The sequence below is a fragment of the Pogona vitticeps genome, chromosome 2, assembly GCF_051106095.1.
Source record: "Pogona vitticeps strain Pit_001003342236 chromosome 2, PviZW2.1, whole genome shotgun sequence".
Lineage (NCBI taxonomy): Eukaryota > Metazoa > Chordata > Lepidosauria > Squamata > Agamidae > Pogona > Pogona vitticeps.
Window position 1 is genome coordinate 256,021,430 of NC_135784.1, and position 13,762 is coordinate 256,035,191.

At 42.1% G+C, this 13,762-nt stretch overlaps 1 protein-coding gene across 2 annotated transcripts in view; it reads right to left on the minus strand.

Moving 5' to 3' along the window:
- LVRN (laeverin) overlaps window positions 1-13,047 on the minus strand; it is a 53,462-nt gene extending 40,415 nt beyond the window's left edge. Inside the window, exons 1-5 of one of the 2 annotated variants that reach the window (XM_072992441.2) lie at window positions 12,396-13,047; window positions 10,625-10,767; window positions 4,783-4,943; window positions 3,230-3,356; window positions 507-661 (exon numbers count right to left, since the gene is read on the minus strand). In XM_072992441.2, coding sequence (XP_072848542.2) covers window positions 507-661; window positions 3,230-3,356; window positions 4,783-4,943; window positions 10,625-10,767; window positions 12,396-13,021 — 1,212 coding nt within the window. In that variant the 5' untranslated portion in view covers window positions 13,022-13,047. Of the gene's footprint in view, window positions 1-506; window positions 662-3,229; window positions 3,357-4,782; window positions 4,944-10,624; window positions 10,768-12,371 lie in introns of both variants that reach the window. The other variant, XM_072992440.2, reaches the window with a different exon arrangement.
- Window positions 13,048-13,762: the final 715 nt, after the last annotated feature.

The window sequence follows — 13,762 nt, forward strand, 5'->3', positions numbered from 1 at the left end:
TTGTGTAATACCAATTGATTCAGTAGTTGGAACTCATAATTGGATTTGTGCCTTCATGTTCTTATCCTTTATTGCAAGTGAAGAATGTCAGGGCAAGGCTTAGGACATAGCATTGCTCACATTTACAAATATTTTCCTCAAATGTGCCTCCAAATAAAATGCTTCTACTGAAAGTTTTAACAAAAAGAAAAAGACCTAAAAGAGGCACCCAGTTTCCCAGTAAATGACAGGAACAATGCATGGAAAAACTGAAAACTCAAGAGGGTCATCCAAAACAAAATGAAAACAAATGTTTCCACCATGCACATGCCTAGTGACTAATAAATCCAAATAATACTAAAATAAATAAATAGCTATAAAACACTAAAATTGCCTTCTATCAGCAGTAAATGTTACATGTTTTAAGAAACTTGGTAGTTTTCATAACATATATTCATGCACATTACACTGTAATTATGAAGCTCCGTTTCACTGATAAATAAAATACATAATATTTTACCACATGCCTGGTGTCCTATCTCATGGGCAAGAATTAGAGAGATCTCTCTTTTCTTATTGGTGCCTTTATCTTGTGGTTGATACAGTAGGGATCTTTCCTGGAAAGTCATTAGCCCCCAGTTTTCCATAGCAGTAGCACTCATTTTAGGTAGTGCAATCAAATCTTCAGTGGTTTAAACAGAGAGAGGAAAGCAACTTTAACACATCCATATTCAATATTCTTCTCTGCTTGCTTTACAGTCTTACAAATGTAGATGATTTGCAACTGGTGAAGCCCTCACCTGGTCCACAAGGTACATCTAGTCCCAGATTTCCAACAGCCAACAACAACAATATGATTAAAAGGGAGGTTTTCTCTGTCTGAGCATGCCATTTTCCTATATTTTTGTATTGTCTTTAATCATCTCCTATTGCTATTCATGAGGTTACAAGTCAGTATTCACACATAAAAACATTAAAAGAGTTCTGTTGGACCAGGCCAAAATTCCATCTAGCAGGCATATGGTCAGGCATAGACCCTGCTCTTCCCGTTCTTCCTGTGGGTTTCTCCAGCTCTCTACAGTGGACCCTCTACTTAAGGAATTAATCCGTATTGGAATGGTGGCTGCAAGTCGAAAAGTCTGTAAATAGAATCTCCATTGACCTACAATGCACTGAAAACCGATTAATCCCATAACCAGTGGTTTTTATTCTATTTTTATTCCATTTTGGTTTTTTTCTGGTCTGTAAGTCGATTCTCTGGCTGCAAGTCAAATCTAAATTTTGCAGCCAGAGAAGTCTGTAACTCGAAAAGTCTGTAAGTCGAGCCGTCTGTAAGTCGAGGGTCCACTGTATTGCTACTCCCTAGCAACTGGCATTCATTGCCTCGTTCTGTAACACAGTGGTCATATTTGGCCACAAGTGCTAATACCCACTGATTAACATACATTCCATGTTTTTTTCTATTCTCTTCAGAACTATTTGGCTATACCACATCATGCAGCAATTAACTGCATTAATCATTTACCAGCTAAAGAGAGCGGAAGAAGGCCCTTCTGCTGTAAGAAAAAGGTTGGCAACTGTGTTACTCAAATGTTGTCAAACAGTTATTCCCAGGCGCTCTAGACAGCAGAGTCAACGGCAAGAGCTAATGAGAACTACAGCCCGGCAACATCTGGAGGACCACAGTTGTCCAACTCTGCTGCAGAACAAAAGATCAGCTTGGACCATTCTGGAGAACACTGATTACATGGAAGTTGTGCATGACCCCCAAAGCACCACTAATATTTCTTTCTGTTGAATTGTAAATCCAGTTATGAGCCACTCTGGAGATAATTTTCATTAAAAACAAAGGCCAGAAAGCATACAAAACAGAAATAGAAATGCAGGGTAAGAAAGAAAGAATTGAAAGTATATTGTTTAAAGAAAAAAATGGATAAGAGATTAAAAAGATTACTAACCCTTTCTTTAAAAATATGTTAGAAAATTGGAAAAAGTTTAGAGGTATATCGAGTCCACCAATCTCTCCTTTATCCCAAGTGGTGGATTTAAAGAATTTTCCAGAAAATCTTTTTAAAAACCTCTTAAGAATATATTAAGAAAATAAAGTGGTAAGTAGGATAAAAAAACTGGATGGAGAAGATGAGAGATAAAGGAAATATAAAAGAGATTTTGGAAGGAGAGGGGATTTCTTGGTTTAATATGATTCAAACAGAAAGGTGGACAAGGGAATGGAATAGTAAGGAAGGGAAAAGTAGAAAAATGTCAAAATTAAGAGATTGTTGAAAAAGGATTGAAATTAGAGGAAAAAACAGAAAGAAAGGGACTGTAAGTCAAATATATAAATTATTAATTCAGGTCGAACAGGATACACAAGGATTAAAAACACAATGGCAATATGATTTGAATAAAGAAGTAATAGGAGAAGAATGGGATAAAATGTGAGACCAAAGAATTACGAAGAACATGACTGTAAGGATAAAGGAAAATTATTATAAGGTAATATGGACGTGGTATTTAACACCGGTAAAACTGAATATAATAAATAAAAATGTATCATCACTATGCCGGAGGTGTTTAAAAGAGAAGAGGACGTATTTACATATGTGGTCACTATGTGAAGTAAGAAAGCAAGAATGGAAGCAAAATTTTAAAGAAATAAGGGAAATAACTGGATTAAATATTCAAATGTCCCCGCCAATGGCTTTATTGAATTTGATTAAGAAGGATCAATTGCTGAAAGGAAACAAGGACTTAATAGTAATAATGGTTAGGGCAGCAAGGTTAATTTTTGCAAGAAACTGGAAAAATGATAACCAACTGAATTTAAAGGAATGGTATAGAGAACTATGGGATATGGCAATTAATGATAAATTGACATGTGATATGAAAATAATAAGAGGCCTATCAAAAATAATGATTTTAAGAAAATAAGGAGTGTATTCTTGGAATATTCATTTCAGAGAGGGAAGGGGTATACACCAAGAGAAGAAACAATGATGTTTTGAAGAGAAATTGGACTGAATAAAATTTAAAAATATTAATAACGCTAGCCCTGAGGGTGATGGTGGCACTGGTATATTATGTAATTGTATTTTATTGAGTTGTTAGGTTTATGTTGTTTAGGTTGGATGTTTGTTTAATAAATTTCTATATATATAAGAAAGCATACAGAACAACATGAATATTATTGTATATTACAAGCACAATTTTTTAAAAACATTGAAATAATTTAACATGCAAGCAAACATACCTGTTTTCGAAAGAGGATAACTAATGTTAAATAAATCTTCCATAAATGAAAAAATTCGTCCAGTGATATTTAAAGCATATTCAGTATATCCTTTTCGAACAGCATCCTTTGAAGCCCAAATACGTATCTATCAGAGTTCACAGAAATTATTATTTCAATTACCTGACGAGAATCTATTCCACATAATAACCCATCTACAGAAAAAGACAAAAGCCCATCTCACAGCCATAAATACTCCATTCCCAAGCCAACTATACCAGAGCACAGAGTGCTGTCCTCTGAAGATGCTGGCCACAGAGACTGGCGAAACGTTAGGAAGAACAACATTCAGAACACGGCCAAAGAGCCCGAAATACCCACAACAACCATTAATCTCCCCTCCCTTGGTCAAGGTGGTTGCACACTGCATAGCCGACCTGCTGCCATGCAACCTTCCCTGTTATTTCACACCTTGTATGCAGAACATATGAGGTGTGTTCAAAAACAGTGGGGGTTTAAGTTGGCAATTGTACAGCAGACAAAGCAGACTTCTAAGCATTTACAAATTCCTAGAATTATTTTCTTCATTGTGCGACAGGTCAATCAAAAATATGCTGTGGGCACAATTTAAAGGAGGAGTTAGGAAGTTATGGGGTAAACATGAGGTTCTTAGACCCAGTTTTGCTTCATAGCATTAATGCAGGTGTTGGAGGAATTAGCAGTGCAAATCTGCTCAACAGAACTCTTTCCCTTCCCAATTACCGTCCCTTCCAATCCCTTTCCCTCATTACCTGCATCCTCCACCTGTTTTAGCTCCATTTCCACGGGCTCTGGCAGCTAAATTCAATTTCTAGCCCCATACAGAACAGGCTGATTGAAACAATGGGATTTGGATAGAGGTAGACTTTCCACTTAGCAGTTGATTGAAGTTATTATCTACTTTAGCTGGTACAAACAACTGCACTGTGGTATTGTTGTGTCCAACATATTATCCTAACCAGAGTTGATCAAAGTTACTCTTTTGGCCTATGATTCCCAGAATTCCTACCTATTATGGGCACCGGACATCCTGGGCCAAAGGATTCTGGAACTTTTCTAAGTTCTGCAAGAAACTCACTAACAAACCTTCTCTAAAGACTGTCACAAGGGCCCAGCTGGGTTTAGTTTAAGCAGACCTAGTTATGGTGTAATGCAGTTTTGACTTGGATTGAGGAGGAGACAAATGGGGGAGTTATACATTAGTTATGAATAAAATAATTTAGTGGGCAGTATCCTACTGCTTATTTACACTTGCACAAGGGAATTTGCATAAGTCTTGACAGCAAATTGCCACTCACGAAACAGCCACTAGCTTTTCCTGGGCACATGTCCAAGTGCACGTTAGGCCCTAGACATAAATTAATATGTAATTGTAACTTTTATACCACCTTCTTTCCTTTTCTTCCTAATGTTTATATGCTGACCTATAAATTATCAGAACAGTTTAAAGTAAACAGATATGAAATAAAACCTTGTCAGAAATGCCACTGTATGCTACTGATAAAGTCTCTCATAAATTCAACAGCTCTATTCACCTCATTGCCCCTCTCCGATGTGGCAACATGATCAAACTTACAGACCACGAAAGCAGTGATGTATGTGGACATTTTTGGTGTTGTTTCAAATGTTGTCACAGTCCAATTAATCGGTGTAGTCCCATTAATCAAGCCACTCATATCTTTATACTCAGATACATCTATAAAAACAAGTAAATTAGATATTAATATCAAAACTATTCATTCTGTCAATATGATAGAATCTGAAACAAAACCCAACAGCAACACAATTAAAACAGAAAATACAGATGACACAACATAAACTGAATATCTTAATATCTGAGGATTTAGAAAATAAATTAAAATTTACAAAACAAACATATTTTGAAAATGCCAATAAAGTAGGAGATGGCTAGCATACAAACTAAAGAAGGAAAGGACTGAAAATTATATCTTAAGCCTCAGAAACAAAAAAAGGAGAACTCATCACAGGACCTAGAGAACTCAGGGAAATTGTGGAGAAATTCTATACAAAGTTATATACAGAAGAACGCATGCCATCCACAAAGCCAAAAGGAGTACATCCAAAGGAAAAATCACATCAAACTATCAAAACAACAACAGGAAATTCTGAACCAGCCATATTCAACACATGAAGTTTCACAGGCATTTGCAAAACAGAAACTGATGAAATCACCAGGAAGTGATGGGATACCTGCAGAATATTACAAAAAATTTGAAGATGTGCTGGCTACCTCTTTTTTAAAAATGATAAATGAAATACATCAAGAGGGAAAAACATGGAAGGAGACGGTCATACATAAAGAAGACATAGAAGCAGAGGAAATATCGAACTACAGGCCAATATCTCTCTTGAATGTAGACTATAAGATATTTGCAACAATATTAGCAACAACATTAAAGAGAATATTGGTAGAAGTTATCCATCAAGATCAAGCAGGATTCCTCCCGAAGAGGTATTTAAGATCCAATGTGAGGAACCTCATTAAGTGTCTGAAATATTATGAAGCACGCCCAGCTAAACAGACGGCAATTCTCTTCATTGATGCAGAGAAAGCATTCAATAATATAAATTGGAACTACTTCAAGATATCACAATTAGAAGAAATAGGGACAAGTCAGAATTTCACTGAAATAATAAAGATTATCTATTCCAAACAGACAGCAAAGATAAGAATCAATAGAGAATGTACATAAGAAATAGTAACACAGAAAGGAACACAACAAGGCTGCCCATTATCACCATTACTTTTTAAAATGGTAATTGAAGTACTAATGCAGCAGATACAAATATCAGATAAAATTAAAGGTCTCAAAACACAAGGAGAAATATTCAAGGTTCAGGCCTTTGCAGATGATTTGCTTATAGTAGTTGAAGCCCCCAAGGAATCGATAAAAGCTCTAATGGTGGAATTAAAAGAATTTGGTGAAATGGCAGGGTTAAAAATAAACCACAAGAAAACAAAATTAGGACTAAAAACATACAAAAGCAGGAGACTGGTGAACTAATTACAAACTTCCAGGAAGAAAGGAAAGTAAAATTCTTGGGCATATTTTTTTACAAAGAAAGCAAGTACTCTCCTGAAAGATAATTATTTGAAATTGATAGAGGAAATTGAGAAAGACCTTTCTAGCTGGACAAATTTACAATTGTCAACGATGGGCAGAATTGTTACAATCAAAATGAATATTCTACCAAAACTCATATTCCTTTTTCAAACAATTCTGATCGTTTTAAAACAAACAATATTCAAGGAGCTTGAAAAATGCACTTCCAAATTCATCTGGCAGGGGGAAAAACTGGAATTAAAATCAAGCACTTACAAGACGTAAAAGTAAGAGAAGGAATGGGGCTCCTGAATTGGCTTCTCTACTATAGGGCATCTGCATTAGCATGGATTAAGGAGTAGATAACATTGGAAAATACGAGGCTCTTGAAATTAGAAGGATACGATTTGAAATGGGGCTGGTATGCACTCTTATGGTATAACAAGACTGAGGATTTTAAACAATTTAACAAGCATATATTAAGGAAGGCACTTCTGTGGATGTGGAATAAAGTGAAAAATCAAATGTACAGTGGTGCCTCACTTAACGATGATAATTAGTTCCAAAAAAATGCTGTTAAGCTATTTCATCGCTAAGCGAAACACAGTTTCCCATAGAAATGCATTGAAAACCGGATAATCCGCTCCAATGGGAAATAATTGCCATCCTTAAGCGAAAATCGACATCGGAAACATTGCTAAGCGAAACACGGTTCCCCAATTGAAATGCATTGAAACCTATTTAATGCATCTCAATGGGGGGGAATTACAACAAATTTAAAAAGAGTCGGAACAAAGTCGAATTAGTTTAACAAAGGGTTTATTAAGTGCACTTATGATTTCAACCATTCTAAACATTTTTAAACATTTAAAAACAGCCAACATGAGGCTGTCAAAACTATCGTTAAGCGAAACAGGGGGACCCAAACTGTCATCGCTATGCGAAGCATGGTCCCAAACATCGCTATGCAAAAATTGCCCATAGGAACCATCATTAAACAGAGCGCAAGATGACTCCGAAAAAGTCATCGCTAAGCGATTTCATCGTTAAACGAAGCAATCGCTAAGCGAGGCACCACTGTATATCAAAACACCACACTGGGTGATGCCAATTGAAGCATATGCTCTACCATATCTGAGAAAAAAATAAGAAAATAGCAAAATATAGGGAAGTTTTAAATCTTGATGGCTCTATCAAAACTCAACAAGAGTTAGTAGATCAAGGAATCAAAATGGATTGGTGGGCATGATCACAATTATTATCAAGGTTTGATAAAGATAATTAAAAGGGCTTTCACTTAGAAAATACCCCCTTTGACAGAATTCTTCTAGAATCAGAGGGAAAATATATTAAGTTATTATATAATTTTCTGTTAGATTTAGAAACACAAGATAAAGTGGTAAAGGCATATATGATTAAATGGGCACAGAATGTAGGACATAATATTGAACTGGATCAATGGGAACAAATTTGGAAAACAAATACTGTATAAAATTAACTAAATCTGTTGTATTTAAAGAGAATATATACAAAATGTTCTACAGATGGTGCATGACCCCCACAACACTGGCTAAAATAAGCACCCAGATTTCAAATATATGTTAGAAATGTAAACAGAAAGAAGGAACATTTTATCACATGTGGTGGATGTACAAAGACACCCGAAGATACTGGAGTAAAGTGAATCAGCAGCTACAAGAGATATTAGCAACTTCAATACCGATGGTACCAGAACTATTCCTATTAAATACTTTGCCAGATATACTACACTCTGAAAAATCCTATTTAATTATTCATATTATAACAGCAGCAAGAATAGTTTCTGCAGAACACTGGAAGGAACCTGGAACACCGCAGATAGATGAAGTGATAGATAAAATCCTTGAAACTGCAGAAATGGATATACTATCAGATTGGCTAGATGCAAAAAAGAAAAAAGACCATCAGAAAATTTGGTCACAATTGTATACATGGTTACAAGGTAGATAGAATAATGGACTGTTATTTGTATGGCTGCAGAAGAGAGAGAATAAATGACGGATAAACACTATCAGCTACATAATCAATAATTAGAATAACAATATATCTATCTGGATTTGGTTTTTCACTCTCGCTCACTGTTTATATTTCTTATGATATGTGGAACTATTACTAGAAGAGAATGTATAGAATAACGATGAAAAATATGGATTTGTAATGTATCTGTTCAAATCGACCCCCTCCGAGGGTACCCCTATCCCAGCTGCCCCTTACCCTACCTTTATAAGGAAAATAAAAAATTTAAATTAAAAAAATATATGATAGAATCAGCTCAGTATGTGTAAGGGGCATTTTACTTTTCGAAATAATATTGTAATATTAATTATTCAGCTGACGAACAAGGATAATTTTATTTAAGTTACTGTGGATTTCCCATGGTCAAAAATGATACTTAAATCCTGCCATGCCTCTCCTTCTACAGAGACATAACTTCAGATGTCAGAGTCACAGAGATCTTCAAAATGATATTTCAAAGAGACCTTCAAAATTGTTCGTTCAGCACTTCCCAGAGGGATCAGGTATTGAATGCAAAGGTCTTCTAGTGGTAACCACAACTCTGAAATTCCCTAATGATGCTCAGCATCCAGTTGACGGAACTCCTTTGTGCAGCTTACATTTCCCACTCAAGGATACTAGAAATTTAAGTAAGTGTTGACCTATGAGTTCCCATTCCCTGGGCAACAGTCATCAAATCCAAGACAACACTTCCTCTTGAGAAGTTAAGTCAATACGGTACTAAGGGAAGGGGTACCCAGCTTCCCAAACAGGCCTTGCCCAGCTGTCAAAGAATAAGTTTACACTGACCCTTGGAGTTCATTGAAAACGAAAAAACTAAAAACAAATGTGCCCAGTTGTAAGGACTGTCACTTCCCAGTGCCTAGGGAGAATAGGAATGTGAGAATGCTTGGCAAGCCAAATACATGAAGACAACATAACGGACCAGTAAATAAATACATAAATAATCATCAGAGCTGGACATGTTGTTCAGGTACAGTGGTGCCTTGCTTAACGAGTGCGCCGCAGAACGACGAAATCGCATAGCGATGAGGTATTTGCGATCGCAAATGCGATCGCATACCGATGGCCCCTATGGGCAAAACTCGCATTGCGAAGATCAGTAAGCATTTTGCTTACCAATCTTCGCATTGCGATGTCGGGGGAACAGCTGATTGGCGGTTCCAAAATGGCCACCTGAAGCATTTTCGTGCCCTGCCCTCGATTACCGAGGTCGCGAAAATGGCTGCTGGACCCTGGAAACATCGCTGAACTGTGAGTTTAATGCATTCCAATGGGCTTCCCATTCCGTACAGCGATGTTTTCACATAGCGAGGGTTAATCCGGAACGGATTAACCTCGCTATGCGAGGCACCACTGTATATGGCTAAGACACTACTGGACACGGATGAAACAAAAAGCCCCACCAGTGTACAGTGGGGTCTTGACTTGAGAACTTAATCCGCATTGGAAGGTGGTTCTCAAGTCAAAATGTTCTCAAGTCAAATCTGCATTTCCCATAGGAATGCATTGAAAACCATTTGATCCGTATCTGCTCTTTTCCGTCCATAGAAACTAATGGGAAGCTGCTATTCTACCTTCGACCACTAGAGGGGGATATTTTGTTTCTTTTTTTCTTAGGTCAAGAAAGGTTCAGGGAAGGCAGGGAAAATACAGTCCAGGCAGTACCAGGCAGTCTGAAGACTGTCTCCCAATCCACTCTCTAAACGCTGGGAGGAGTGAGGAAGCAGACAGGCACCCTTTTCACTGGCCAACAGTTAACTGAAAGTTCACATTTTGCACTTTCCCTGCCTCCCACATGGTTTTTTTTCAGTTCTTAACTCAAATCTAAGTACTTAAGTCAAGTCAATATTTTCCTATGAGAGCGGTTCTTAAGTCAAAATGTTCTTAACTCAAACCGTTCTTAAGTCAAGACCCCACTGTACCTGCTCTGGATCACTCACTCGCAGTTGTTCCACAAATAGTGGTCACTGTCAACACAATGTGATATCCGCTTGTGTAAATGGGCACTAGATGCCTCTGCATACAAGCACCAAAAACATCAGGTGCTTGTATTAGACTCTGTTATATGAGCAGTCAGACCCAGTAAGATCTTATATCTAGATTCCAACCAGAAACTTTAGCAGCTCAGATGACCAGGCACCTGGGGTTTTTCCAATCTCATAGCAACTAGAATAACAAAAATCTGGAACAGTACAAATTACTTCTGCTTACAGGAACATCCTGATATTACTATATTACTCACTTCATTACTTACCTATAGCTGGCATGTTGGAGAGCGCTATGTAGGTGGGATGATGAACAATCCTGATTTTAAAGGTAGCTTTCATAGCAGGGTCATCAAAGCATGGATAGACTGTCCTTGCATCTACTGGTTCTAGTTGTGATGCAATTAGCCATCTAAAGCAAGAACATGAATTGGGTTAAGTTCATTTAACCTGGCCCAGCCCTGCACATGGAAAGGACCTCCCAACGCATACCTTCAAGAGGGTGCTGCAGGGACAATTCCCCAACATGATTCAGTAACAGCATCTGTGCACACACAGCCTTATAAAATGAGCAACAAACAGCACTCATGTTTGGGGTGAAAAAGTGAGGGGGGGGAAAGAGTTACTGTATATAGCAGCACATTAGATGAAGCGCAGAATAACTGGGCAGAATAACTGATCTTTGTCACCTGCTTTTAAAGAGTCTAAATGAGGGACAGACGGCTTCTGTATTCACTGTAGCTACTCTGCTCTTCAGACAATACATGCTGCAACACCACTGCTGTATTTCACACATGACTCACTTGACCCGATGTATTTTCCTAACATATATCCAAAAAAAAGTAAGCCCCTTAACAATATTCAAATAACATGCCTCATCGGGGTGGTCATGGTAGTTACTGGGTTCCAGCCTTAATCAATAGATGAGCAGAATACTCTGTACATACAGTTTCATCTGTGTGCAGAGTTTGGCCCCTAAATCCCATATCCCTGTTTTGGCCACTCCATACAGGCACAGAAAAACCTACAGGGAGCAAAGCCCACTGAGATGCTGGCTTTGCTCCTCCTTCACCTCCCTTCACCTTAAAGAGGGACCAAAGTGCACTCAGGAATCAGCGTCAAGTTTGTCTCCAGTGTCAGCTGAGTGTACTTTGCTGGTCCTTCCTCTCCCTCATCAGGGGATCTGGTAGGGGTGGCGGCAAGAGGAGAGGCCTTATCTGCACACCTAAATGCCAAATTGGTGAGTCTTGGACGCCACATGTGGCCCATGGACTTGGGGTTCCCCTTCCCTCCTGTGCACCTTCCCCCCAACACAGACAGCTGAGGTGCAGAAGCCATTTGGATGCAAGGATCACATCAAATGGCCTGCCACATCTCTTAGTGATCCCATCCAGCCTCATCCAACTCACTTCGGGCTGTAGACCCGTAGACCGGCCCCTAGCCTGCCAATGTGCTTTTTTTCTATCCTAGGTAAATACAGCACACATGGGGGGCAGGAAGGCACCTTCCCTGTTCTGCCAACCCTTTAGCCTGAGCTGAACTGCACAACGGAGCAAAGTCTGTTCTGTTTTTTCTTATTGAGAACAAATGCCCTTAAATTGGAAATGGGGGGGGGCGTCTAAAGTTTAATCAACAATGTTCATTTCTCGTCTTCGTCTTCCAACATTTTGAGTATAACAACACCCTCATAGCTCAGTGGCTTAGGCATCTATCTGGTCGGGAGTTCGATTCCCCACCGCGTCTCCTTGACAGGGGCTGGACGCCGTGGCCCATAGGGTCCCTTCCAAGCTCTGCTCGTTCTCGGATGGTCTTCGCGGGAGGAAGCCAGCTAGGGACGCCGCTTGTTTCAGCCCTACCTCGTGCCCTGCAAGACGAGCTGACTACAGCGTCCGCCAGCCCGGCTCAGCCACGTGGCTGCGGCGGGACGGCGGGTCCGCCTCGGGCCCCTTTCGGTCACCGCAGTGTCCCCCCCCCCCCACTCCCGGGAGAAGACGGCCTGAGCGAGGAGCGCCCTACCTGCTCTCGCCTTCGTCCTCATACTTGTTCAGGAAGAGGCCGCGGAAATCCGGCTCCCCGTGGATCGTCCCCTGGAAGGCGAAGCGCAGCTGGTAGAGGGCGCCGGCGGTCAGGTTTTCGCGCAGCTCCAGCACCACGTACTGCTTGGAGGGCTCCAGCCACAGCTCGGCCAGCGGGATGAAGCGGGCGCGGCGGCTGCCGTTGGCGCCGGGCGCCTCGCCCTCCTCCAGGGGCCCCCAGACGGCGGCGCTCTGGAAGGCCAGCTCGTCGGCGTGCAGCAGCGCCACGGCCGTCGCCTGGCGGCAGCGCACGGTGATGTTCGCCTGGCCGGCGTGGGCGCGCGGCGGCTCGGGCAGCCCCGGCGCGAGGAGCGGCCACAGCAGCAGCGAGTAGTGCACCGGGAGCAGGTGAGGCGGCAGGCGGCGGGCGTCCCAGGGGCCCGGCGGCAGGGCGGGGGCGGCAGGGGCGCCGGTGGCGTTGGCGCAGGGCGGCGGGTGGGGGCGCAACCCGGCGCCCTCCAGCTGGCGCGCGCAGCGGCCGTAGAGGATGCCCAGCACCAGCAGCGCCAAGAGCAGGGCGGCCCCCACCAGCGCCAGGCAGACGCTGGACTTCCTGCCCAGGTAGTAGCCCGAGCGCAAATGGGCGCTCATCTTGACGCCCGCGTCCCTCTGGCGCTCATGTTGACGCCCCGGCTCGTTTTGTCCCAGAGGCTGCGCCCAGAGGCTGTGTGTGTGGACGTGGTGGAGTCCCTCCTCCTCCGCCGAGGAGGAGAGAAAGGGGGCGAGGTCCGCCCGTGGCCCTTCAGAGGGAGACGGTGGCGCGGGGCTGCCACAGAGGAGGAGGAGCGCGGCGTCTGCAGCGGCCCCGCAGCGAGAGCTCCGGAGTCAAGCCGACGGCAAGCAGAAGAGTCGAGCCGGGACTCCACGGGGCGCGCGGCCCGCCCGGTTGTTCCGCGGGCATCCAAAAACCTTCCTGCCCGCCTCATCTCTGTCGCCTCCCGTCAGACCCTGAGCCAGGCGAAGGAAGGCTTAAAAACCCACCCGTTTCCCTCGGGGAAAGGGGACGTCGTCGAAGTTGCTTCGCTCCCTCGGCGCCGGGGCTGTGCCGGAGCCCTGCTGCCGAGAAAGTAGAAGCCGAGCTCTGCCACGCGCCGCCTTCGCGCCCTGGTGGGGGGGAGGGGCGGCGGCGGCGGGGGAAAGTTTCCCGCCTCCGCGCGTTGCTGGAGAGCCACTTCGGAGCAGAAAGCAGGCGCCAAGCCAGCCCGTCCCGAGAAAGATGCCCAAGGTGGTGGTGGTGGGGAGGTTGCTCGCCCTCCCCCGAATGTCTTTATTATCCCAGCTGATGCAGACAGGCTCGTTGTGGTGCTTGCTTTTAATATGCCACTTTGCCCC